The sequence below is a fragment of the Pelecanus crispus genome, chromosome 2, assembly GCF_030463565.1.
Source record: "Pelecanus crispus isolate bPelCri1 chromosome 2, bPelCri1.pri, whole genome shotgun sequence".
In the NCBI taxonomy this organism is placed as follows: Eukaryota; Metazoa; Chordata; class Aves; order Pelecaniformes; family Pelecanidae; genus Pelecanus; species Pelecanus crispus.
Genome location: NC_134644.1, coordinates 8,204,096 through 8,231,554, shown reverse-complemented (window position 1 = coordinate 8,231,554; position 27,459 = coordinate 8,204,096). Strand labels below are relative to the sequence as shown.

The 27,459-nt window shown below is 38.2% G+C and overlaps 1 protein-coding gene across 11 annotated transcripts in view; it reads left to right on the top strand.

Moving 5' to 3' along the window:
- KMT2C (lysine methyltransferase 2C) overlaps nucleotides 1–27,459 on the top strand; it is a 204,359-nt gene that overhangs the window by 106,853 nt on the left and 70,047 nt on the right. For 9 of the 11 annotated variants that reach the window (XM_075728169.1, XM_075728179.1, XM_075728175.1 and 6 more), the window contains exons 7-15: nucleotides 1,073–1,235; nucleotides 1,916–2,087; nucleotides 3,915–4,029; nucleotides 4,840–5,012; nucleotides 5,785–5,945; nucleotides 10,018–10,131; nucleotides 11,834–12,573; nucleotides 21,937–22,056; nucleotides 24,497–24,613. In XM_075728169.1, the coding sequence (XP_075584284.1) occupies nucleotides 1,073–1,235; nucleotides 1,916–2,087; nucleotides 3,915–4,029; nucleotides 4,840–5,012; nucleotides 5,785–5,945; nucleotides 10,018–10,131; nucleotides 11,834–12,573; nucleotides 21,937–22,056; nucleotides 24,497–24,613 (1,875 nt within the window). The remainder of the gene's footprint in view (nucleotides 1–1,072; nucleotides 1,236–1,915; nucleotides 2,088–3,914; nucleotides 4,030–4,839; nucleotides 5,013–5,784; nucleotides 5,946–10,017; nucleotides 10,132–11,833; nucleotides 12,574–21,936; nucleotides 22,057–24,496; nucleotides 24,614–27,459) is intronic. The other 2 variants (XM_075728177.1, XM_075728178.1) reach the window with 2 other exon arrangements.

The window sequence follows — 27,459 nt, the reverse complement described above, 5'->3', positions numbered from 1 at the left end:
CACAGAAGAATTACGGTAATAAATATTGTCTGTATTCTGAGAATTAAGCAGATGCAGTATGTAACTTTTCTTTGATTTGGTTTATGTTCATGTTTGGATGTTACTTGACACTTGAGCTAGTAATCAAACATGCCAGTGTTAGTATTATGTTTTTATTATGAAAAATGAGAGTCCCCGAGCTCAGTTGTTGCTGTATGTTATGTATGCCTTCCTGTGAGCCATTGGCCTGTTTATTCTTAAGTTTACTCCAAATCTTATGGTGCTGTGCTCTAGCCTTAAAAAGTATTGTTGCCTTGGTGAAAAAGTGCAAAAGCATGTTACAGTGCTTCAGGGACTGTAATGAATCCAAGAAAACAAAAAGACTGATTAACTGAATCAGAAAGGTGTGGGTGATATTTTACAAGCAGACTGATGGAATCTGTTCCCTCTTGACTAGAGAACTGGGCGGGGGGTTATTGGGTAGTTCTTTCTAAGAAATTATTTCTTTACAAATGTGACTATGGTCTCTAGTGATAATCATGCTTATTTATGACTTTGCAAGTTTGGTGGTGGTATTGAAAGGAGAGGAGAAGAAAGTGCTAGGTTAGGTAATGCATTATCATCCCAGGGAGAATTGTATAATTGTCAATAAGATTTTCAGTAGAACATGGTATTTCATTTCTGATTACAGTGTCTGCAGTTTTACATGACAACTTACAGAGCTATGTGGTTTTTAGTTATAACCTATTGACAGCATAGTGTAGTCTGCCTTTATTACTCAGAATAAGTCTTCAAGCCTCTTTACTGAAGGCATAGCTCAAGTTAGATAACATACAGAAGAAAAATACTTTTCTGTGACAAGAAGAATCTCAGTCATCAGGGTGCATTTAGAGTGGGTTTTGTTAAACATTTTAAGTTGGAAAGGTCTGAGAGTGCCACTGAAAGACACAGTCCACCAATTTCCTTCTCCTCAGTATTTACTCCCTTCTACTCGCCAAGGTGTCTGTCTGTTAAATGAGACTGGGGAACAGATCTGGCTGAAAAATTACAAGAAAAAATAGGTTTTGATCAATTTGTTATGTTTGTTTTGCAGCGATGTGCATATTGTAAGCACCTTGGAGCCACTATCAAATGCTGTGAAGAGAAATGTACCCAGATGTACCATTACCCCTGTGCTGCTGGAGCAGGCACGTTTCAGGATTTCAGTAACTTGTCCCTCCTTTGTCCAGACCATATTGATCAGGCTCCTGAAAGATGTAAGTACATGGTACTCAAATGACACGGTTAGTACCAGGTTTTATGAAAACTGCTCTGGGGTAGGATCAGCTTAAGAGTGCATTTGTTTAGACCTGTTTTCCCAGTTCATTTACCCAAGAATTTTATGTTCAGGTATCAGAAAGATGCAAGTTCATACTCTCTAGTTTTAAAGACTGACAGTGGGGCACAGCAAAATTGCTATTTTTCTTTCTTTTTAATGACAGAAGATGGGAAGCAGTTACTCACAAGGTTTTTCTTCCATCAGGTTTTAGTTCAAGGTGATAGGCTTGCATACTTGTCCTAACTCAAGTTAGAGCAACCATAGTGCAAGCACTTCAGCTAAATAATAGGTTTAGGAGCTTTATTTTGTACTTGTTCCAGAGAAGAGCTGGTCCTAAAGCTCTCAGTTTTATCTTCAGGATAATAAAACTGTTTTGTTTGGTAAGACATTACTAAGGTTTAGAGTGAATGTACTTTTGTTACGAGAAGATTAGTTGAGTATATCAGAAAGCCAAATGAAAGGAGTAGTTATTAAGTATATTAATTAAATTAGAATTTTTAAGATTGATCAAATTTTATACATGTAAGAACTACTAAAGAATTTCTTGGCTTCGTTGGGTTCATTGGATTGTTCATAATTTCAAACGAAATAATAATTGAAAAAATTTCTTCTTTGTAGCAAAGGAAGAAGCAAATTGTGCAGTGTGCGACAGCCCTGGAGACCTCTTAGATCAACTTTTTTGTACTACCTGTGGCCAGCACTACCATGGGATGTGCCTGGACATACAAGTTACACCTTTAAAAAGAGCAGGTTGGCAGTGTCCTGATTGCAAAGTGTGCCAGAACTGCAAGTAAGTGAGACTTAAAGGGCATGGAGGAGGACAGTGTGAGATTTGTGTGCTGTGATTTTATTAACTGTTCTTTTTTCCAAAACCATGTAGGTTATTTGCCCATATCTCTTAGGATATTATACTAAGTAGCTGAACAAACCCTGGTGTTGGGAACTTTCTTCTAAAAGAGCTGAGCTGGAACTGCAGATTATACATACCCCCAGAGTTACCATTATTTTGGCAGGTTCTGGAGAGCAGTAAAACCTTCTGACTTTTTCCTCCTTTTATCCAGGAGGATTTTTCTCAAATTTACCAAAAAACCAAATTAGTTTAATGTGGTGCCTTTATGGTTTGGGAACCTGTGCTCTTAACTCAGCTGACATTTCAGATGTGCATGTTCTGCATACTGGGTAGGTCCCCTCCATTAAGCCCTCTTCTGTTTTGTAATATCTTTCAGAGGCAGTTAATGAGTCATTATGAAAAAAAAAACATGGCTTAATTGAGCAAAGAAAAAAAGTGACATGAGTGACCATGATTGAATTGTTACACCAGACAAATGCTGAGACAGCGAAACATAATTGTTGCGATACTCTAAGGGTTCACTTAGAAAACTCTGACCGCTTGTACACTTGTTCTCCTATAACCTAACCTGATGGGCACTGCAGGGTTCTTTTGCTTGCTTGTTTTTTTTTTTTTAAAGGGCTTACTAGAAAAGAAATAACAAGTTTTGTTCAGCTTTAGTCAGATCAGTTGGGACAGTATGAAGGAAAAAAGCCACTGCACTGCTGCCTCGTGTACCTGATCAGTCAGTGCTTTGCGGTTTTCCAAGCAGAACACTTGCTATTTGCCAGCATTCAGATTCACCCACTTTAAAGATTTTTCCCTGATCACTTGCAGTTGGTAGCAGATGCCAGCAATGAAGTTATAGTAGTGAAGCACATTCAGAAAAATAGCCCTAAAAGTGTTGTACTGGGTAATTACAGTACTTGCTAACAAGCCCTCTCTCTAGTGGAAAAGTAGAAGAAAATGTGATGTTTTCACACCTATTACTTCATGCAGTATGGCAGTTTTATGCCCATGTTGAAGAATAGTATTCTAAGCATATCTCCATGCAAAGAGAGAGTGTTTACTGTTTTTTAAAATATCAGGTCTTCCAGGTAATGAAGTAATATCTGTTATGTGTAATGGCTTATATTGTGAAGCTTCACCCAGGCAAATCTTGTTGCATACTTACTTATTGAATTAATTTATTTAAACTGAGGCAGAACGCAATGCCTTTAGATATTACCAAACTATTTGTCTTAGTCTCTACAAATTTATTTTATCACTGAAATTTGCGGTGAAGCTCTGTAATACATGATTGTAGGAAAATTGAAATCTCTTCCTTTAATGTTTGTTTTGCTCTTGCGATCATATTCTTTGACATTGTAGGAGCTCTGGTAGTCAGAGGTGATGGCTCATTTTCTTCTTTGGAAAAAAATACAGTCAGACTGTTTGTAGGAACAAGTACAATTGCATGTTCTTTTCAGAAAGAAATAAAGTTCATATTTCAGATTTTGAACTGATTTCAGTACAGAAGGGCCATTAAATCTGCCTGCATGTGTGTACATGAAAGTGGGCCAATTTCTAGAAGTTGGAATGGTTGCACAGGCTTAGCACTTTGTTAGAGTAAGCACAGTGGTCTTAATTCATACTTAAATATGAATTTGAGGGCATTATCTTTGGAGCTATTTGTAAGTGATATTCATATATTTTCACGTGCTATTCCTGCTTAGACTTTTCATTAAATAGATTTTTTTGTTATGGCTTGTTTAAATAATTTTTTTAACGACTTGTTACTTTTCTTAGACATTCTGGGGAAGACAACAAGATGCTGGTGTGCGATACATGCGACAAAGGCTACCATACTTTCTGTCTGCAACCAGTTATGGATGCAGTACCAACAAATGGTTGGAAATGTAAAGTAAGTTGAAAGGTTTCAGAATACTTCCTTATCATTATAGGGGCCTTAATTTTGTTATCCACATTATGCTATTCTAGGTGTATTGCGGACTGCTGTTGCCGTGTAAAGTAACTTGTAATTTCTGAAGGAATCCCACTTGTATGTAATCATGTGGCTCTACAGCTGCTCTGTGAGGGTAGCTGTCAATGCAGTGGCTGAAGTGGCCTATGTAGGACAATAAATCAACCCCCATAGGGGAAAAGAGAAGTGTAGGATCTTAATGACAGCTGCTCTCATGATCTAATGTAAACTAAAATTTAAACTAAAATCTAGGTAGTAGTATATGTAATCTATACTTGAGGGCTCTTTATATTCAGCTACTTCTTGCTTACCAGAATGACGGTTCTGCAGCTCAAGGGTTCCCTTTGCATTTGAGGAGAGCAGGATGAATTTGTTGTTTTATCAGTAACTTTGTGAGTAAGTGTAAGTAATAATAAAAATGCAATTTCAGCATAACGAGGGAGGTCCCTGTACATGAGATGTATATAATTTCGTAGTCAGTTTGTGGCAGTCATAAGATGACTGAGATTAGGAATAAAAAAGTTTGGTCTCATAAGAAATACTCCTTTCAAGTCAGGGAGTAGTCCAAGGAAACTCTTCTTGCTGTTGCACAGGCTCTTCATGCTCTATTATCAGATCCTGGATAATTTATTAGTGTTGTTAAGGACAAACTTCCTTTAATTTAACTCAAAACAGGAAAATGTCAGTTAATGGCAGTTCTTTCAAATTGTGAAATACCATAATTAACAACTAAATTCTTGTCATCTCTAGAACTGTAGAGTATGTGCTGAGTGTGGCACACGAACAAGTTGTCAGTGGCACCATAATTGTTTGGTGTGTGACAGTTGTTACCAACAGCAAGACAACTTATCTTGTCCTTTCTGTGAAAAACTGTGCCTCCAAGACATCCAGAAAGATATGTTGCATTGTCACATGTGCAAAAGGTAAGAATCCTAATTTTTGTTAAATTGTACTAAAATGCCTAAGGCTTCTGGTGAGCTGTATGACATTGATGCGTTTCTGTGATGGGTGTAGACTGTGTTTGATGTACAATGCTGTAGTATCCCGTTGTACAACATCTTGACCCTTCATCCCTAAATACAGTGAACAACAGTAGGCAGTCTTATTTTAATCTTAGCAAATAAGTATTAGTTGGCAGTTACCTGAGGTGTACAGAGAAATACGTGCTGCTGCCGCTTCTTACATTGCATCTGTTTTGTGAGTAAGCAGGCTAGAAGAGTTATTGTCCTAACTTTTAAAGACTGTTGTATAAACAGAGTTGTTCGCAATTGTCTATTTTTGTTAAATTTTAAATTTAACAGAATTTAACAATAGTGTGTTGTCTGTTTAATTATGTGTTTTGCTATGCCAGTAATTAAAAAAAAAAGCACTATTGGGACTCTTTTAAGAACGCAGACTGTGTTTCATGTTCAGTGCTATTGTATCTTGCTGTGCAACGTCTTGATATCACTGTGCATGTTGTGGTGTCCAGTCGGCTTCAGTGACAGCTTACATCTTCATGTTTGAATTTGTTCACTGCTTGACATACTGACGTATCATGCTTATTTCTCTAAAATTCTCTGTAATAAAGCATTGGTTGCAATTTTTTATTTCCCCATAGGAATGGAAAACAGTGCTATTTTTTAATTGATTTTTCCTAGGATACTTTATATTTTTATTACTAAAATCATAGTCACACTAAATTAATCTCCCTAGGTGGATTCACATAGAATGTGACAGATCTCCAGGTAGTGAATTGGAGTCTCAGTTGAAAGACTATGTCTGCACTCTTTGTAAACAAGGAGAAGGGGATCAGACTCAGTCATGTGATGTAATGGACACTTCTGAACTCATTCCTGAACCTGACAGTATAACAGGTAATCAAACATAATCTTTATAGTTCCAAAATGCTAACATCAAATATAAATATCTGCAGCTGTCTCACTAAGTCTTCTGTGAGTCAGCCACTCATATTCTACTCTGTGGAGTTCACCTATTCCTTTACTTAGCAGCAGCTTCTCAAGGAATCCATGGGTGAGCTGTCTTCTCAATATGCTTTCTGGCTTCAGGATCCTGTATTAGAGACATGGGCAAGCAAGCACCTTAATGGTGGCTCTCAACCTTCCAGCTCCAGCTTCCCAGCCTGTAGCTGTAAACTTCTCTGATTCTTTTTTTGATGTGGTACAATTCATAAATATAGTTATTTGGCAGCCTAACTGCTGCATTCATTTGTGCCTAACCACCAGGCACAAGCCAGCTTCTGGTAGATGCTCCTAGAGACATGCAGCTTTCTTGTTTCTCTCTTGCTACTTGTCAGTCTCATAGTGCCCATTTTCCTCACTATGTCCAGGTAGGACACAGCAGTGGAAGCTGGACTGTGTTCAAGGGACAGGTGTATTTAATGAAACAGCTTTTAATCAAGTGTCCTTTTTCAAAATGATACATGATTAGTCATCTTGTTTCTGAGAGATTCTTGTCTAAATGGACAAAGCAAGCAAAAGGTGGAAAGGGAAGTTACAGAAAAGTGTAAAGTTTTTTTTTTTAAATTACTCAGTAACAGTAAGGAAAACACAGAGAGAACTTGGATCTGTTGATCTGAGTCCAGTGGGTCATCCACAAGACCTGTGCAATGAACTCCTATCTGAATGCCTTTGTGTGTTTCACACCGTGCGAGCCTACTCTCATGCAGGCTGAATATCCTAAGAGAAGTACAGTTGTGGTTAAATTTGGAAGCAAGGTAAAAGGTAACAGCGGGAGGTGATTGTCCCACTCTGCATTGCACTGGTGTGGCCCCACCTTGAGTACTGTGTGCAGTTTTGGGTGCCTCAGTATAAGAAGGACATCAGCCTATTAGAGTGTGTCCGGAGGAGGGTGACCAAGATGATGAAACGTCTCGAGGGCGACTTACGAGGAGCAGCTGAGGTCACTCGGCTCGTTCAGCTTGGAGAAGAGAAGGCTGAGGGGTGACTTCATGAGCTTCAACTGTATGAGGTTCAACAAGGTCAAGTGCCAGGTCCTGCACTTGGGTCACAACAACCCCATGCAATGCTACAGGCTTGGGGTAGAGTGGCTGGGAAGCTGCCTGGCCAAAAAGGACCTGGGGGTGTTGGTAGACAGCCGGCTGAACATGAGCCAGCAGTGTGCCCAGGTGGCCAAGGCGGCCAACAGCATCCTGGCTTGTATCAGGAATAGTGTGGCCAGCAGGAGCAGGGAAGTGGTAGTCCCCCTGTACTCGGCACTCGTGAGGCCACATGTGGAATACTGTGTCCAGTTTTGTGCCCCTCACTACAAGAAGGACATTGAGGTGCTGGAGCGTGTCCAGAGAAGGGCAACAAGGCTGGTGAAGGGTCTGGAGCACAGGCCTTATGAGGAGCAGCTGAGGCAACTGGGGTTGTTTAGCCTGGAGAAGAGGCGGCTGAGGGGAGAGACCTTATCGCTCTCTACAACTACCTGAAAGGAGGTTGTAGTGAGGTGGGTATTGGTCTCTTCTGCCAAGTAACAAGTGATAGGACAAGAGGAAATGGGCTCAAGCTGTGCCAGGGGAGGTTTAGACTGGATATTAGGAAAGATTTCTTCATGGAAAGGGTAGTTCAAGCATTGGAACAGGCTGCCCAGAGAGGTGGTGGAGTCACCATCCCTGGAAGTGTTCAAAAAACGGGTAGACGTGGCACTTTGGAACGTGGTTTAGTGGGCATGGTGGTGTTGGGTTGATGGTTGGACTGATGATCTTAGAGGTCCTTTCCAACCTTAATGATTCCTAGTTTTTACTTTCATTAAAAAATAATCCAGCCACCAAGCCAGGAAACATGCAATTACTACTCTGCCCTGAATTGGTTTAGTGGTGGACATGGTAGTGTTAGGTTAATGGTTGGACTTGATGGTCTTCAAGGTCTTTTCCAACCTAAATGATTCTATGATTCATCACAGTCTACAACTTCATCAATGAGGGCAGCGGAGAGGGAGGTGCTGATCTCTCTCTGGTGACCAGTGATAGGACACGAGGAAATGGCATGAAGCTGCATCAGGAGAAGTTCAGATTGGACATTAGGAAAAGGTTCTTCGCTGAGAGGGTGGTCAGTCACTGGAACAGGCTCCCCAGGGAAGTGGTCACAGCACCAAGCCTGTCAGAGTTCAAGGAACACCTGGACGACTCTTTTAGTCATGTGGTTTAGTTTTAGGTAGTCCTGCGAGGAGTAGGGAATTGGACTCTACGGTCCTTATGGGTCCCTTCCAGCTTGAGATACTCTGTGAACTGCACTACCACTGCCATGTGCATTTCTGATGCCTAAACAGAAATGCACAAAGCTTGTGCATTGATGTTGTGTTAAAAGAAATAGATAGCTCAGTTGCATAAGTGTCTGTGTTCTCAAAAGCCTGATAGTTTTTCACTGGAAAGGGGAAGTATTGGACTACAATGAAAGTCTAATTTTTGTGTGTTCAAACTGATGTTTTGTGTAAACAAGTCATTCTCTTTGATGTTAGCCTGTACATGTAGTTGCGTGCCTTTCATGAGCAGTAAAGAAATTATGAAAAAGATGATCCTGGAGGAAGGGCAGTGGCAGTAGGTAAATGTACGTAAATGAGCAGAACAACTCTGTCATTGAACATGCACACTGAGTTAGGAAAAATTGTTGACTTCAACCTTTGAAGGTTACTTCCATTCTGAAATGTGATTGAAGGCTGTTGGACTCTCAAGCAGTGTATGTAGAACATTTAGGGAGATGTCCAAGTAATATCCAAGTAATATCCAAAGCTTACACTGGAAGAACTCCCAGTCTTCTACGAAAACCCTTTTGAGTAAATAACAGGTTTATTTGAAAGGCTAAAGTTTTAAGTAATACTTCTATTAGGATTTCTAGCTAGTGGAAGCATTGACAAGCATACTCTTCTCCCCAAGGAAGAACAGGACTGTCATCTCAACTACTAGGAGTAATCTGGAGCTATTACATCAGTACAGTCATGCAGCGTTTTATACCCAGGAGAGCACTTTTGTACATTAAAATCAGATTTGGAGCCAATCTAAATGATCATTTCCTCAAAGTTAAAACATCACTTTAAAGTTGGCAGAGTCTGAGAGCAGGTTTTAGGTGCTAAAAGTAGCATCACCTAATAGTTCCTGGCTTTCTGAACTTGAAAGAGACTTTCCTGAACAGAAAGCTGTATTTGTTGGACTTCTTTTTGTGCTAACATCCATGGAGGATCAGCTGCTTTTGAGTTAACACTTACTATATACTTTGTTTTTCCTGCTCCTACTTTGTCTACTGCATTTTAATGAATTTCCTTAACTGAAAAAGCTTTTACATGAGGAAAAAGGTAAGTATTTCCTGTTTCTGTGCTCTGTAATGATACTGTCAGCCAAAGAAGCGCTCAGTAGTGCCTCTTCCATGGAAATTCCTTTATTTAATATGGGCAACTCAGAGATTAAAGTATTCTAGTTCTAAAGTGGCAGAACTTAGTTTTCATGTTCTTGAACAGGTAGGTTGAAACTCAGTGTTCCAGGTGCTGATAGTAGATGGAACCTCATATCTGTACCATAAGCCATTGTAGTATTTGTATAAAAATTTGAAGCCTTCATGCTACAAGTTCTGTTGAATTTAGCATACTGGAATTTCAGAAAAGACCTTTTGTACTGCTCAGATAATGCAGAATTCTGTGACTATGTAAATTAAATTTTCACAATTAGGTGTATGTAATTGCTTTACAGACATTTTTCACTGTCTGAAAGGTATAAAATAGCTTCAGTGTTAATAAGAAAAAGGCCTTAATCTTTAAGGAGTACTATATAGTCTCCCTAACCTTCTCATTGACCTGATTTATCCTAACTCCTATTGTGTCATTAAGTATCATTCTCTTTAGCCAGAAGGTCAAACAGCGACAGCAACTACTGATGCCAAAGTAATAGAATAAACATCATACCAATTTTGATAAACTTCTTTGCCTCTCCTTAAGCTTGTATAGATGAAATGGAAATGGAAAGTGGTGGAGAGGATGCAACATTTCAGGAACAACCCATTACTGGTGATGGCCCTTTTCAAGAATCAGCTGTTGGATGTGTCACAGACGGTAAGAAAAGAGTTTTGCAGTCTGAGAGAATGCCAGTAACTGAATCCTTCAGAATCTTCTTCCATTCAGTAAGGTTTGTGGTACTTTATAAATTTAAGAGGAAGAAGTGCCTGGAAGGCAGTAGGAGACAAATTGTATCAGTTCTACTATCTGAACTCTCAAGCAAGTGTATTATCTTTTTTGCTGAAGAAATGTTTTATTGGAGGCAAAGATAGTCTTCAGAATATTTGTGTAGGAGAAAATTGTTTTGCTTGTTTGGTGGGACTGGCTTTCTCCAAAAGCTGGAAATAAGTTAAATGCTTTTGTACACTGGAGGTTTATAGTAAAAACCACTATTTGTTGCTATTTAAATACAGTTGCTCACACTTTCTCTTCAAGTCTTTTTTGTTTGTAGCTGCAAATAACTGGATTGGATTAATTTCCCCTGGTGTGTTTTGGGGCACACTGTAGAATTTCTTTCCAGTTTATGTGCTTCGTGGTTGTAACTCCACAAGTATCTTTGGTTAAGGATTTCTTCCTTTCTTTTTTCCCTTTCTAGATAAAAGATAATTTGTTTAATAAACAAATGTACTCATCCAGGCAGGGTGTGCTGCAGTAGCTGATCATTTATGTTGTGGGAATAAATGCATCTTATCAATCACACATGAAATACCAGCCAAAGAAAAGGATACAAATAGAATGGTTTCAGAGTCAAGTCCTCTAAATGTGTTAGTGACCGATATCATTGGCAAAGAACTTTCCAGTATATCCCATCCACCTCCAGCCAGTGTTGGGGGATGGTTGTGCTAAGAGCAATCAAGAAACCTGCATTTAAAGCCAAAGCAAATACCTTCCAGAGTAGCTGTGATCACTCTGTTACGCATGGGCCATGATTTAAAACTACCAGTGAAGACACATTCATAATAAAATGCTAGGCTTTGAACTGTAGTGGCTGAGGAGGTTGTAGCAGTGTGAATTTAAGAAGAGTGCAAGTGTAATAGAAAGTAAGTGGCCTGTAAGAGGATGGGGGTCTGTCAGGGGAAGATAGGAAAAGCCAAATTCAGAGCAAAGAAGTTGGTTCTCCATGGAAGGGATACAAGACTCTGGAACTCCTTGATGAAGAAAGTTGTGGATGAAAGGTGCTTGATTTGGTTCAATGGAACACTAGACAAATATTTTTGAAAGAAATCCACGAGACATTAGTAAATTAAAAAACACCATCAACTGTTTTCATTTCAGGTGATTTCCTAAAGTCTGAAAGAGCGCCAAGAAGGAAATGTTTTTTATTAGTACTTGTTCTGTTCTTCTTAGCTGTCTGCTTTTTGGAAGTATTGGGACAGTTGCTTAAAATACATTAATTTATGCTAGCCTACATCTTCAATATGCAGAAATGAAAAAGCAGAAGCTACTTTTAGCTGCCTACCTGGAAATGTGTGTTCAGATTCCTCAAAAATTAAGTTTGGGTCTGCTTTCTTGTGATTTACTCTGCTGTGTTTCCAGGGAAGGAAAATAATGATCAAACAGTGGGAATATATACTAAAAACATAGACTACTATAAACAAAGGTACAAAGAAAGATATTTATGAAGTATATTTTAAGCTACATATTAAATTCACTTAAGTGAAGTGATGTGTACTTGATGTGTACCTAGTATACTTGCTGACCAGTACACCTGTGTAAGTTTTTCTTTTTTGCACTGAGCCTTTAATATGGTTGTACTTAGTTACAGGCATATCACCAGAAGAAAAGACCACAGAACTGGAAACAGAAGTCTCTGTTGAAATTAATTCAGCTGAAATGGAAATGTCTCCTAAAAAGACACCAGCATCTGGTGACAGTCAGACTGAGAAAATGATGGAAGTGATGGAAGGTGTTCAAGCTGTACTACAGCAGGAGTTAGACAAACAAGTGGAAGAGACACAGCTGCCACAAGGTAGCGTGGAGGTATCAGAAGTATCCACAGTAGACTCTCGGTCTCTGTCTTCGGTACCTGAGACCATAACTGTGACGCCAGAAATACAGGAGACCGAAAGTAAAGGAGATACTTGTATCCCTGTAGAACAACAACTGGAAATAATGAAAGTGCAAAAAGATGTAGAAAAAGGAGAAACCTGTGAAAAGTCAGAAACACCAGCTCTTCTAGAAGTAGAAACTACTTCTGCAAATGAAGGTGTTGCAAATAGTTCACCAGTTGGAGACAAACCCATAAAATCACCAGCTGAGACTTACCCCTCACTTCCCCCATCAGTTAATATAAACAAGACAAACGTGTCTTCCTCACCAGATGTTTCGTTAGACTTGCATTCTGTACAAGATGTACAGCACAGTCAGCCCCCAGCGTTGCCTTCCACTGCTGGAAGTGCTCTTCCAACGACTTACATAGCAGTCACTCCAAAAATTGGCATGGGAAAACCAGCCATCACCAAACGCAAGTTTTCTCCTGGAAGACCCAGATCAAGACAGGTAAGCACGTAGAATATTTCATTATATATTTATGAAGCACATAGTTCAAATTTCAGCATAATGCATTGAATTTACCTACTTTTCAGAATGTAGTATGCATTTATTCTCCTAAGTGGATGTGTAGTTTATTTCTTCCAGAAAGTAATTTCATGTTAAATAATTGAAAGATCAGACATCATAAAGGTTATCTAGTGAGAATTAAAATTTTCTTCTGCTCATGCTTAGAGCAAAATAAAAGAAAATTTGTTACATTTTTAATACATATGCTACAAATGCAGATATACATAATGCTCCGCCTTTTAACTTATCTCTTGATCTTTTTCATATATGCATTTATTTTGGCTAGTACTTTCAAAGTGTGTTAACATTTCTTAAACTGGCTTTATAGAAAAGCCTGCAACAACTCCTGTTTCCATCATGCTGCCAGATACTATCTTGATCAACATTTTTAATGGTGTTGCAAATAATTTGATGGTTTTGTTATATTAGCAAATACCACGTAAGAACTGTCTGGTACAAATCGTTGTGGTTTGACTAGGATTAAATTTGATAAGTGAAAAGAATCCTCAAGTCTGTCGCCTTCTGCAACATCTTGCTCTCTATTTGAGTCATAGTTGTGGGGAAAATGGTTCATCAATCTGTAGGATTTGTTTTGTGTTTGCAAAACTCTACACAGAAAGTATGTCAGTGTGACAAATTAATGTTTCATTTCTGTTCTCATCACAATTTATTTTTAGTCTTAGGACTTCTGGGTTGATGATTTCATGCTTTTCTGAACTTAGTGTTAAAAAAGCTTTTTATGTATTGCACAATTCTTTCCATTTTTACATGTTACCTAAGGGTTCAAAATTCTTGATTCTTAAGAAAAAGTATGAGATAGTGTTCTGAATGGGTTAAAATTATATAATAAAGGCAACATACATAAGAAATTTGAATTTGGAAGGTTTTAGAGTATCTCTGGGTTGGTTTTTTTTTTTACCCTCATACACAAGCATGTATAAAAATAATTTTTCTTAATACTCTGTACTGTCTTAAAAATTAAATTTCTTTTCTCCATTTATCATGCAAATTGAAAAGGGGTGGGGTTCTTAGGCAGACTAAAATGAATTCAAGTTTTCTGCTGGGGAAGCTTATTTGTCTTTCATGTTCCAGTAAGAGTTGTATTTATTTTTCTGTGCAATTTGCCCCTGCTCTGCATTGGAACCAGCATCACAATACTGGTAATAAAATTAGTTAACTGCCAGAGAACCTGTTGAGGAAAACATGAAGGATGATCCCAACTGTAAATGCCTGTAGCAGAATAGATACATGTCTTAAAAAAACAGGAAAAATCAGCTGTAAAAGTAGCAGTTTGTATATTCTATGTACAACAGAGCATAGACGTTAACCTCTTAATGTGTGGTGTGAGTAATGCAAATAAAACTGAGTTGAGTGACAGTTTAGAAGTCAGGTGTAACACAAAATCCTAGCTGTGATGCTAAATCAATATAATTTGTTCAACAGTTTGCAAATTATATATTAAAATAAAAAGGTACTTAGCAGCTTAGCAGTACCTGTTCTAGAATTGGACAAGTTACTTGTAAAATTAATGATCTCTCTTGTAAAAGTACGTCGAAAGTCCGTGAAGGTTTCTTTTAATTTCGATTATCTTTGTCTTGTGCTTTAAACACCTATTAAGATGGAACTTTTGTGGAGCAAATAGCAATTTTCTGGTAAGAAAAGCATGGGCATACTTTGTTTGAAGTCCCAGTACACTTTCTTACTTTCCATTGATTATTCAGTTTTAGCACAGATTGGCACCTCGTAGAAGTCAGTGAAAAATTGTCTTGAGTAAGGACTGAAAAAATATGAAGACCCTGTGGATACTTGATTAATGAAAAATAGACACTGTTTTCCTCACCTTCTACCCGTAATCTAAATTCAGCTTAACTAGCTGGTAGGGATTTGGGGTTGGGGATCTTTTTCAGAATTTTCATCAGTTGATTTTTACTTTTGTTCATCTGATTTTCCATGTTGGACATGAAGGATGCAAGTCTTGTAGCTGTAGATAATGTGTATTTTGAAACAAGAGAAAAAGCTTTTATATAATAGATGTTTTCTAAACCCAAGTCTATTATTAGGACCTTGCTTCAGTTTCCACTCAGTTTAGGAATTCTGTGCTTATTTTACTGCAGTTAGATTTTTCTAGGTCAGTGTGCAGTAAGGTATATATCATATTTGCAGAAATATGTATATGCCTTAAACAGTTACAAAATTATCTCTGGTGCTGTAAGTTTGCTGTGTCAAATTCCTACTTTGGGCCTTTGCTGAGGGACTGAAACCTGTCGAATGGCGGTCTGCAGACTATAAATAAGGGATTTAGAAATGCTCAGTTACAGGTAGGTGCTTCCCTTTTAAGCAGGATGTAATCAGACAAATCCACAATGGGTAAGGCACGTGTTTTAAGTGTTTGAGCCTTTGGATTGCACACAGACTGGTTTAGGTTTGGGTTTTGAGCGGTTTTTTAACTATTATGTTTGCTGTAAACATTCAGTTTTTTAAAAGAATTTTGTACTTTTCCAAACTGAGAGTTGTGAATAGGAGCAGAAACCTCGAAATATATTTGATAGTTAAAGAACACTTTGCATTTTTGTCTAATTGTGCTCAATTTATGTCATCTTAAAAAGTGCACTTGTGATTTTTTTGTTCCAGTTCCCTGGAGAAAAAATGCTACGTTTTTCTGATATTTGTGCCAGACTTTCTTTATAATCAACTCATTATGTATGATTTTAGAAACTGATTCATAAATTGGCAAAAGAAAGTAGTAGTCTCATAGCTGTAGCTGTGATCTTCCTTCTGATGCTCCCTCTCACCTGCTGTCAGCGCTTTCCAGACACAGGTGTGCCGGGGGCTGGTTTGGTTTCATGGTACGTGACAATTCTTTGGGACAGGTTTGAAGGCAAGTAAGCAGGTTTTCTTTCACCAGGTATAAAAACAAAGAATGAAGACCTTTTGTTTCTTTGTGTCACACTCTACAGACACTTCAAAATGTGTGCTTTCTCCCAATTCTGGCTTAGGGACAGCATCATATTCGGCAGGTGCTGGCAGCTGAAAAGAGTGCTGCTTTCTGCAGTTCCATCTTATTTTCCATGCCAAGTGTGGCTTCACCGCTGAAAAAGGGACGTAAGCTTAATTTAAAACGTTTTAGCCTAACACAGTGTTTCAGTGCTTGTCTGTCCAAAGATGATTGATCCAAAACAAGTAAAAAGTAGGGAGAACAATTCTGGAGGAAAAAATGCTTCTGTGAAGTTACAGGTATAGCAGTTCAGAATAAACTAGGTCATGTGTGGTTCTTCTCAGGGTGTAACGAAAGAGGAATTTTGCCTTCTCAAAAGCAGGTTCATTTTATGGGTTTGAGGTCTGCTTCTTTCTGTTTAAAAAATAACAGGTAATGGTGTTGTGTCGCTTTGTGTCAGGACCTAGGTTATGCGATACAAATGTTACCTTGCAGCTGGATGAGCTCTTAGCAACATGTTTTAGAGGGCAGTGAAATAAGAGAAAAGTTACACAAATAGGAGTGGGTTATTTTTATTGATTAAAGAGGTTGTGGCTTCTGTACTTGGTGAAGCTAACGTTGGCTCCGCAGCTGCTTTCTTTTGTTACACAAAGGAACTGTCATTGCAGAACTAGTTGCTTGTCCAGGGCTGCAGAGGTTTAAAATAGATACTTCATCAAGAGTCTGATTACTCTGTGGACCCCGAAGAGAAGTCAATGTTAGCCAATTTCCACAGATGGCAATATTCTTCACTTTGTCCTAGAATATTTAAATCTTTTAATATGTAGTTTACCATGTTGGAATGTCCTGTTCCTGTCTTTAAAAAAAAAAAAAAAAAAAAAAAATCAATGTCAATGGGTTTATGGAACTTCATATTAAGAAGAATAGGAAAAAAAATTCCCTGGATCCTGAATGTATTGCTCCTCAATTTTATAAGATACATGCTTCACTGGAGTCAGGGGAGTCCATGTAAAGGAATAGTTTCTGATTTGGATTTGTTTTCATTAAATTTAATGTATTGTGCTGGGCAGTAGGATGAATGATTATCCCTCTCTTCAAAATCTATTAATACAATTGCTAATAAAACAGATTTGAATAATTATTCAGTTTCACTATTGAATACAAAGTTATGCATAATCTGAAGTGATTTCCTGTATTGGATCCTTAGCAGTTTGCATTTGTAATAGGCTTTAGTGATGTGCCTCCAACACCACTACATCACTCCTACTTTTAAAGGACTAAAACCCATCTCGCAAACTGTGAAGACAATATTCTGCTTAAAAAGGCTCCGTGGGTCCTTTCCAGGGCTGCACTATCAGTGTTGCTGTCATTACCACCCCTCTCCCCCCTAGCATTTTTGCAGGCATCACTGCTTCGCTTAGAAGCAACAGGAGAAAATCCATCTTCTAAACAAAAGGGGAGCTCTGTATAAATCAATATGTAGGTACAGTTATACTGATAAGAATTGCTTTTGCTGGTACAAGCTTACTCCGCTTTGGAGAATGTGGGTTTTTTCTGTGTCAGCATAAGAACTCCTGTGAGTAAGGTGCTCTTGTGCTAACAGTGTTTGTTAGGGTAGCACGTTATCCATACCTTTAGCTGCAGGTAAGCTTTAAATCTGCATGCAGCCCCATGAGAGGACCCTCCATCTGCCAGGCTTAGCATTTCACTGACTTCCCATGGGTTTTGTCTGTGGGCTGTCTCTTTTCTGTTTCTGTTATCCTACTCCATAATGGAGCCAAATTGGTTTTTATATATATCCAAAGTTCGGTTGTTTGTAGATCAGAGATACTCGCTAGTAGCTGCCATCATGATAAAGTTTTTACAGTGCTGTCCTCAGAGTTCTGTCTGAGCTCCGTGTCTTCTCTGTGGAATATGCCAATCCTCCACCCTTGCCTACAAACTGTAAATTTATGCCGGGGGCAGAACCCCTCTTTGATCTTTTTCGTATTTCTTTTTTCTGAAGTAGTAGACTTAAAAGAAATTATCATGTAAGTTTATTAATGACTAATCTGACATATATCTAGTTTGAAATAAATCCTCACAAGGAAAATGGATATATTTTTTTTCTGTGGAGGTATACTTTAAATGGTATTAGGTATATTCTATGTATCTGAATTGAACAAATTTGAAATAGTTATTTTTGCAACAGCACTGTGTACTGGAAAGCATAATATGAAGTCAGTAAATGGAGGGCGTTACAACATACGCAGCATTGTAAGACTGGTAGGTAAAGAGGTGAGGATGGTCCGTAGAATAGTATTGTATGGAAAATAATAACCTGCTACTGGTTTTGTTTTATCGTGTTATTTTTAGAATGCGTTCCATGGAAAATACTGTGATTAGAGGTATTTCATTTTCATCATTAAGATATTGGTGATCACTGTTACAGGCTCACTACATATTTCTAGGTCTTTTAAGAGATTTTCTAAAATGACACTGAAAAATGCAAAGCACCATGGTGGCTTCTTTCTTGGGTATTACGGCTTTTTTGCTGTCTGCAATTACATGGTACCACTAAGTATGTTGTTGTAGTGGTAGATGTTAAAAAAGAAGACCAAAAATGGTCTTTTTCAAGGATTAGTTTTTGGGCTTTTTTTAATGAGGGGAGCTTTATTTTGAACAGATTAAATTTTGATCACAACCCTAAAATTACGTTAAATATTAAAATGCAAATCCAGGTTTGTGCATTTGCAATTGCAGTAGATTTCATAAAGCATTAAGCAGCTAAATGCAGTCAGTGGTAATTTACTGAGATCTCCTGACCCTTGCTGACATTGGGTTTCCTTTTGTTATAATTTACTTGCAGCTGTGTTGTTCAATTTCGAGGACTCAAGAATATGATGGAGAATTAGAACTTCCTGTTTCTGTCACAGTACATAATTATTGCCGTGGTTCTGATGTAAATGAACTGAATAGAACTTTCTCTTCAGTGTTGTGTGGTAATAGGCATTAATTAAAAGCCAAAATATAATTAATGCATCTCTTTGATGTAATTCTTTTGTTCGTAGTATTGTGGAAGTGTGTGTTTTTAATTAAGTTTATCTACCAAGAATTCAAATGTTTCTGATCTACAATAAAACTTGGATTAAATTTCCAATTTAATTCTTAACAATATGGTTCATGAATCATATACAATTCATTTTGTTTTGCAAGACCAAATATTTCATATTCAGATTTAATATTCTATTAGCTTTTTAATCTTTTGTATAAACTTAATCACTAGAGAAGTGTATCTTCTTAAAAGGAGAATAATTTTGTACGTCCCAAATAAGAGTAGGTAGTTTCAGTTGTTAAGTATTTTTACCGTGTTTGAGATCTTGAATTTTGACTCTTAGCCAGCATGTTGCCTCCCTTATAGACTGATGTAAAGATTGTTTCTATGATACACACATTTTCTTTGTGTTGCTATACAGATTTTCTTTGAGCTGCCATATTATAAGAACAGTTACTTACTATGCATTATGAATTGTAGAAATATAGCGAAACTGTAACTAAAATGCAGTGAAAGTTTTAACTTTATCTTGCTAAAATGGAACATTCTTTGATATTAAAAATATGTCTAGCATAGTAAAGTTAAATTTCCTATTGCCATAAACCTGCTGATGTAGTTCCTACTAGTGTGACAGTGCTTAGTGAAAAGAAGAGATTTCGACAGAGAACTGATTAATAAACTACAGTGCTCTTGATATCACAAATCAGACTTCAGTCTTGCCAGTTCTGCTGGTGGAAGTTGCTGCGGGTTTGAGGAGTGGGATTCAGCCACCCGCAGGTGCCTGCAGTGTTAAGATCTGCTGTAGTCACCTTGAGGCTCCCATTAGAGCCGCTGCAGAGAAGTAGGGGCATGCAGGGTGAGACTATCTGACACCTTCCATCCCATGCGGTGAGTGGCCTTCTGCAAGCATGCGTTTCCCTTTGCTGGCCATGCAGGGAGCCCAGGGTGGTTCAGCACAGGTAGAGCGCGATGTGCGTTTCAGAGGAGTCGCCCCAGGAATGTGTTTGGGTAGGTGTATCAAACCTCCATTTCTGTGGAAGTTTGCTGGCTTGCTTTCCGCCTGTTTCTGACTTAGTGCGGTTGTGCCCGTGTTATGTTGTGAATATTACGCCCTTGCTTACTCCTGGATGTGAACAAGGACTCCCATCCATCTCTAGGTTTGCAGGTGCATAAGGTTTCTGCTCAACGCTGTTCCCCTGCTAGAGGTTGTTGATCCTTTTGATCTGCTGAGTTGTCTGCGTGACGACTATCTAACTGAAGTCAAGCAAAAAAACTGGGATAGCAAAATCTTACAATGTAAGTTGCTTAATGGAGCATACTCACTTAAACCCAAATGCAGGTGAGCAGTTGCTGGCACTAGCAGTTTAGTTGGAGTATTTTTTGGAAGCACCTTGGCAGTGGGAGGACAATGATGGGAAGCTGGAAGCACAGAGGTAATCTGGACACTGAGCAGTTCGTAGGTTGTGTGTCTAAGTACCCCCTTGTGTGGGCAAAATTGTAAAGCGGTGGGGTTTTTGTTTTTTTTTTTTTAAAGTGCTATATTGTCCATATTCCCTTTCCCATGCAGGCATAGCTAAACTCCTAGAGAGCAGATTTCTACTGAATACCACCGTGTCCACACTGTGGGTTGTACCACTTGGACAATGTTGGCGTCTTTTTAAAATGCAAATTTTTAAAATGCAACTTCTATGCATAATTAGGGTTTTAGGTCTCTGACAGACTTTTTCTTTTGGGTCTGTTGTGCCAGTTTGAATACTTCGCTGTTTGAGCAGCTGTAGGTTACTGCCTACCCAGCTCTGCAAGCGGAAGGCATCATAGGAGCTTTTCCTGATCCGCTCGAGGGTAAGCGAGATGTTGGCTCCTACTCACCTTCAGCAGCAGACTGAGCTAACCTGGCTGTGCCTTACACGGGTTAGGGAGGTCTTGCCTGTGGTCCTTCTGGCCTGAATTGAGGGGTAGGCCTGCTTTCAGTCAGCGCAGCTGTTAGCAAAATACCTATTTACAGTCTGAGATGAATATACATTTTGATGAGTTGTTGATTCCAGAGAAACTGTTTCCCACACAGTCTTGATTGAGAACATATCATTTCTGAAAAAAACCCCACATTTTGCAAAGCTATCTCATTTTTCTTAATGCTTATTATTGTGTAGACCAGTATTCAAGGGCATAAATGTTTGGGCTTGCCCATGTGAGCAGCCACGCATGTGTGAATAGTTGGGACTATTAGTATGCATGGGGTTATTCTGTATCATCCGTGTAATTCTACTGCTGAATGTCATTCTCGAGAAGGTAAACCTATACTTTTCATCTGTTTAGTTCTCATCTTGGTATTCATTATTTCTTACTCTCACAAACTCAGAATTGGGAAAACATATTATCCTTTAAGTATTCTAATTTGTAAATTTAGAATTAAGTTACTTATTTTGATGGCTATCTCCTGCAGTCTTTACTCAGGGTTCGAGGAAGTCTTCTGCAGATTTTAATGTATGAGGAACTTCAGTGGGTTTTTTTTTTCTTGTCCATCTTAGCACTTTCTTCTTGTTTTGCCGTATTTCTTGTGACAAAGTTATACAATATCTCACCATGATGGGAACTTCAGAAATAGGGATAATAATCAATTAGTTAAAAAGAGTTTGTAGGTACACCATATGGATGTATACTATTACATGTATATAATAATGTATTAAAGTTTGATACCACAGCATAATATGACAACATGGGGGTGAAAATCCCTTAGTAATGGGGTTTTATAATGGTTTATTTGTGGCAAACTCGCAGGAAAGAGGTACTTTGTTAATTACCATGACTGGGTTTTTTTTCTTTCTTTTTTTTAATGGTTTCTTTATATTCCTTTTGTTTCACACGCTTCTCAGACTAGTTGTTCCTGTGACTGTCAGTAGTTTAGACTCCAGAGTTATCTAAGGCCTCCTGTTCTTTCAAAATGTGATTTGAAGTGTAAAAGGGGATGTTACCGTCTCAAACTACTGTCTCCGTTCGATGCAATAAAATTTAGGGATATAATTCATTGTTGTTATGATTACTTGCTTTCAGTTTGTATTATGCTTTGTTTATAAAACTCATTTTGCTGTACTTAACCATCAGTTTGAGGTTAATATTTGTTTTCGTGTGTGTTTCAATGAGAACCTAAAAATTTCCTACCTTCCTGTCACTCAGTGAACTAATTGACTACTTAACGTAGAAATGCCTATGCCTGCATGTGCTTTGCTTTTCAGATTTTTTCGTTGCTTGCTTTTTTCCTTTTTTTTTTTTCCTTTTTTTTTTTTTTTATGTTGCGAAGTTTTATACATCTATTTTCTCACCTACCGTATCCTAGGGGGCTTGGAGTACCAATAATACAGTCAGCCCACCTTCCTGGTCCCCAGACATTTCAGAAGGTCGGGACATTTTTAAATCCAGACAGCTTCCTGGCAGTGCCATTTGGAGCATCAAAGTGGTAAATAATTTGAATTTATTTTCATGTATCCATTGCTATCTTTCTGCTGTAGACGCTAGTGATGAAATTCTGTATCTCACAACTGAATTAATCTTCCATTGTATTACTGTTTAAGGCCTTTAAAAATTATTGAAACTCTGGAGCTTTCAGGTTAAAAAAATGTATGCTTTCCAGAGTGTACAGTATGATGGCATTGCCCTGATTTTGAATGGCAAAGAATAGCTTGTATTACCAATTTTGTGTGTGTGTTTAGTACTTCACTTTTTGTGGTTGGCATTACATAGCTGTCAAAACAAACTACCTGAGAAGGAAAATGTGCTTAAGACTGGCAGTAAGGTAAGCCAGGCCTGGAAAGGAGCAGAGATCTGAAGGTGGCTTGAATTTGTTGCTGTGGAGAAATTATGCAGCGTGGATCCAAAGTGACATCATTTTTAGCTTATGGGGGAATAAATAACAACTTTCCTACCTGATTAGATGGACCAAAGCTTGTATCCACAGTGACATTTGCCATTAAAAACACCTGAAGAAACTAAGTGGAATTATTACTTTTAAATAAAGGCAAAAAAGCTACATGATGAAACTCTGACAGATAGCTGTAGCTTCCCAATGATTTATTTTCATCTCACTTTAACTCTCATGCTAATTTTATTTTAATTTGACATTAGCTTAGCTTTTGCTGCTTCAAGCATTAATTTTCAGCTTAATATTCAGCATTAACATTGATACAAGTATGTCTTCTTCCTGTTACTAGTTGTGTGAAAATAACAATACTGATACCTGGTCTGAAACAGACAAAATAAGAAACATGCCAGAAGAGTTTACATCTTAAAAAATTGATGCTTGTATGTCCTGTGTGTGCATATGTATTAACTCCTTTTATATGTAAGGACAACATGTTTTGTTTCACCTTAGTACATATAAATACTTCAGCCATCAGTAGCATCCTTCCTTTCACTTCCTAAAATATCATTGCGTTACATTACCTTGTTGTATAAGAGTGAGTTTAATTTCTCTTTCCATTAATAGATGGATGTTAATAAAATTTTAACATTGGGATGCTTGGATTCTCCCTTTAATTATGACCCTAAACTTCTATATCTTCCTTAAAACAGGAGTTGGCATATTTGAAAAATAGTGTTGGTAATACTGAGCCCATAGTACTGCTTTCCATCCAGGGAACTCCTGTCTCCATCAGTAGAGACTGCTCATGTCTGTTGGTGACACTGTCCCCAAGGAGCTTTGTGGTTCTGTCAACTTTGTTTTATTGAGTAAATGTTTTGTCTTGGTATTAAAAGTTGTTTCCAGCAAATGTTTGGGTACAGACACCATATCTAGATACTTTGTGGATGGAGTCGGGCTGTATTAGGAGCCAAGATTATTCACAAATTTGAAATGCAATAAATAATCTCATTGCTTATTTCATAGTAGAAAAGGTGCTTCTTTGAGTATATACCATAATTTTCGTCATTTATAAAGATCAGAGGCTCTGAAACATATTGTAAAGGTGTCTGACATACCAGCCGGAACTCAGGGACATTGTCAGTATGTTCTTTTTCTCTCTGGAAAAATATTAAGGAGGATTAGGGATCCTCTTTGTGTTTAGTTCATTTTGAAATAAAAAAAAAAAATCATGAAATTCAAACTAAATCACAGTATTAATATCAGGTAATTATTATTAAAACCATACTTGCTTTTCCACAGTTAATTGTAGTTGAACATACTGTGAATTCTCCAGAGCACACAACACTGCAACTGTACGTCTGCATCTAAAATAAGGAAAGGGGAAAAAAGAAGCTGTCTAAAAAATAACTGGATATTTTGTAAGAAAAACATCATATTATGGGAACTGTTGATCTGAGTGTAAATGATATAATTAATATAAAAAGCTCACTGTGTATCTGCTGAATTAAGAGGGTTTGGTGGAGCCAGCTCCTGCTTTGCTTTGGGAGCAGGATTGAGTCCTAATAAATTCCAGTGTTTGCTTGATTATTCATAGCATAAGAAAAGCATTTATGATTGCAAGTAATCAAGTGTCCAGACCCTATTCAGAAGTCGCATGACTGTCTGAGCTGACTGTTTAAAAAGAAAAGAAAAATGAATCATAGAATAGAGGATATTTATTTTGGATACTTTGCAACTGTGGAAAAAACCCACATTTCCATATTTCCAGTTATTCCTGAGCAGACAATAAACACTTCTGGTTTTGGCTGCTTTCTCACTGGTGATAAAGGTGATTGTATTATGCCGTGTAATTAGTTAAAGGTATTTCACAATGATTTATGCAGTGACTTCATGACTGTGGCCTAGTGTGCTCATATTCACTTGAAATCATAGGGTGTTGTTTTACTTATGTTTTTCCCTAGATGCATTGAACAAGTTTGAATCCCATATAACAAAAGCACTTCAGGTTGCATTTCAGTTGTTATCTTATATTGAACAGGGCCGTGGATCAGGATTCCCAGGGAAGCGGAGGCCACGTGGTGCAGGTCTTTCAGGAAGAGGTGGCAGAGGTAGATCAAAACTGAAAAATGGAGTTGGGACTGTAGTCATTCCAGGGGTAAGAACATTTATTTTTAAGTCATATTGCAGTCTGTTAATATAACATAATTTTATTTAGCTATAATTCTTGTATTAAAATACTGTATAAAACCAAAGAGCACTAAAAAGCAGGGGTATTTGATAAAGCCTGACTATTACTTAGTGTTTGTGATGAAGAACTAGAGCACTGTAGCTTAATGGACCTGAAGCAATTTTATGCTGCTCTTGACACTTAAAGGGACAGCTATTGGGAGTCTTAGAGTACTCCTTCCATTTATTCGGGTGGAAAACGCCGGGTAAAGGCAGCACTCGCTGGAACAACGCAAAAAGGGGGAGAGCAAGGCTTGTGCCTAAGAATGTAACAGCAGCTGTAGCACATCAGACCAGAGGTTCTTCTACCCAGGGAACCAAAACCAAGTGCTGGGGGAAGAGTGCGGAAACAGGAGCAGCCTAGAGAAGGAGACACTTCAACACTTTGTGGCTTGGGGACTTGCTGAACAGGAGGTGGTATCTTTGTCTTGGGCAGCCTGTGTTGGAGCTTGCTTTCATGAATTTGTCTATTCACTTTTAAAAACTTTCGGACACCACGTTAACTTTTTTTAGTTCTACAGCTCATCGGCCTATTGTTTTGAATTGCTGCCTGCTGGTTTCATTGCCCGTTCCTTACTGCGCTTACAGAAGAGGCAGTGGAGAGTTGTTTTCTATTCACCTCCTCCATCCATGCCACTCAGTTTCTATAGATCTCCATCATGGTTCCTCCTTTTCCTTCCACTCTTTCCTTGCTAGTCTGGAGAATCCCAGTATTTTGAGTCATTCCTTGTATGGAGGCTATTCCATATTTTTGATCATCCTTGTCAGTTGTTTTGTGATGTTCATTTTTTTACTTTTTGGACTTTCATCTGCCTTTTTATAGCCCAGCACTCAGCTTTATGAAGTTCTTGTGCAGTTCTTCACAGTTGTCTTTCATTTTTTTTATTACTCTGAATATCTTAATACTGCTGGCAAGCTTTGTCGCCTTATTCCTTGCTTGATTTTTCAGATTGCACACGAGTGTACTGAACACCACGGCCTGTTAGCAGACATCCCTATCAGATTTCCACTAGTGCTATTCTCCCACATAGAAAACCGATAATTTATTCTACTCTTTATTTCGTGTCTTGTGTCAATATAGGGATCATTCCTCTAATTCTGTGTCATGTTTACCTTTTTTTAAGGAGCATTGCTGAAGGACTTTGCCAAAAGAATTTGGTAATGGAGTAATTACATCAGTCAGATTTCCCGGTCCCCAGGCTTGCTGACTCCTTCAGAGAGCTATGATAGATCCTGATTTACCATGATTAAAACTTCCTTGACTCTTTACCAAAATATAATATATATCAGTCTGGCTGCAAGTTCTCTGTTAGGATCAAATGTCAGATATTCTGTAGGACGGTACACGGCTTCCCCCCAGAAACCTTTGAGAAAAGGGTAGTTACGTTTGCCCTCTCCCATTCCTACAGCACTGAAGTGATTCTAAGCAAGTCATTGCTCACTGCGATTGATAGTTAAGCTATTTCATACTTGAAGTCCTTCTAAAACTCTTAAATCTTACACAGTCCTGGTCTGCTCCTCTTAAGAAGAGGGATTTTGGTATGAAAAACTGTTGGAAATCTGGACTGCAAAAAATTCATCCTTTTTTTCCTGCTATGGACATGTCCTTCTTTGAACATACCTTTTAAAGTTTGATTATCAATCAGCCCTGCAGATTTTGAGAGGCATCCTGTTCCTCATGTTCAGAGAAGGACTTACTCATTTTTATGACTTCATGAAGTAATTCCTCAGACTCTCTTTAGAGATTTTTTTTTTGTTTTCTTGCATACAATCTGTTTGAGTTTATACAGCATTGTGCTACTTTTTGCTGCCTATATAATTTCTTGGAATAGTCTGATCTGGGAAGGGAACACACATCTCTTATTATTGTTCTCTTTTAAAGCTATGGATGGTCAAGATTTGTGAGCAGATAGATAATTTTAAACATACAGGATGAATTCCACTCAAGCTAGTCATATGTACCTTATTGGATTGGAGGCATTCACATAATTATTTAGTCCTCAGTACAGGAAAGACATGGACCTGTTGGAGCGGGTCCAGAGGAGGACCACAAAAATGACAGAGGGCTGGAGCACCTCTTCTGTGAGGAAGGGCTGAGAGTTGGGAGTTGCTTAGCCTGGAGAAGAGAAGGCTCCAGGGAGACCTAATTGCAGCCTTTCAGTACTTAAAGGGGGCTTATAAGAAAGATCGGGACTGACATTTTAGTAGGGCCTGTAGCAATAGGACAAGGAGTAATGGTTTTAAACTAAAAGAGGGTAGATGTAGGTTGGGCATAAGAACTTTTTTAAGATGAGGGTGGTGAAACCCTGGCACAGGTGGCCCAGAGAGGTGGTAGATGCCTCATCCCTGGAAACATTAATTGTCAGGTTGGACGGGGCTCTGAGCAACCTGATCTAGTTGAAGATGTCCCTGCTCACTTCAGGGGGGTTGGACTAGATGACCTCTAAAGGTCCCTTCCAACCCAAACTATCAAACTATTCTATGAATCTATGTTACAGAGCACAAATTTGTACTTCAAGGGAAGCTGGGTTTTATAGAACAAACTCTTAAAAATTTTTGTAACTGAACAGAGGATATCAAGTTAGCTCAATTGCTATAAATACAAAATGGACATCACTCTCCACAATTTCCTATAGAAATTTGATCCTGTGACTTGTCAAGTAAATGGCAACTTGAGAGTTTGAGAGCAGAGATGTGACTGTCGTGTGGTAGAGCAGATGAAGGTAGCAATACCAAGTGACCAGCCTTTTGCCAGATAAATGTTTGAAATGGGAA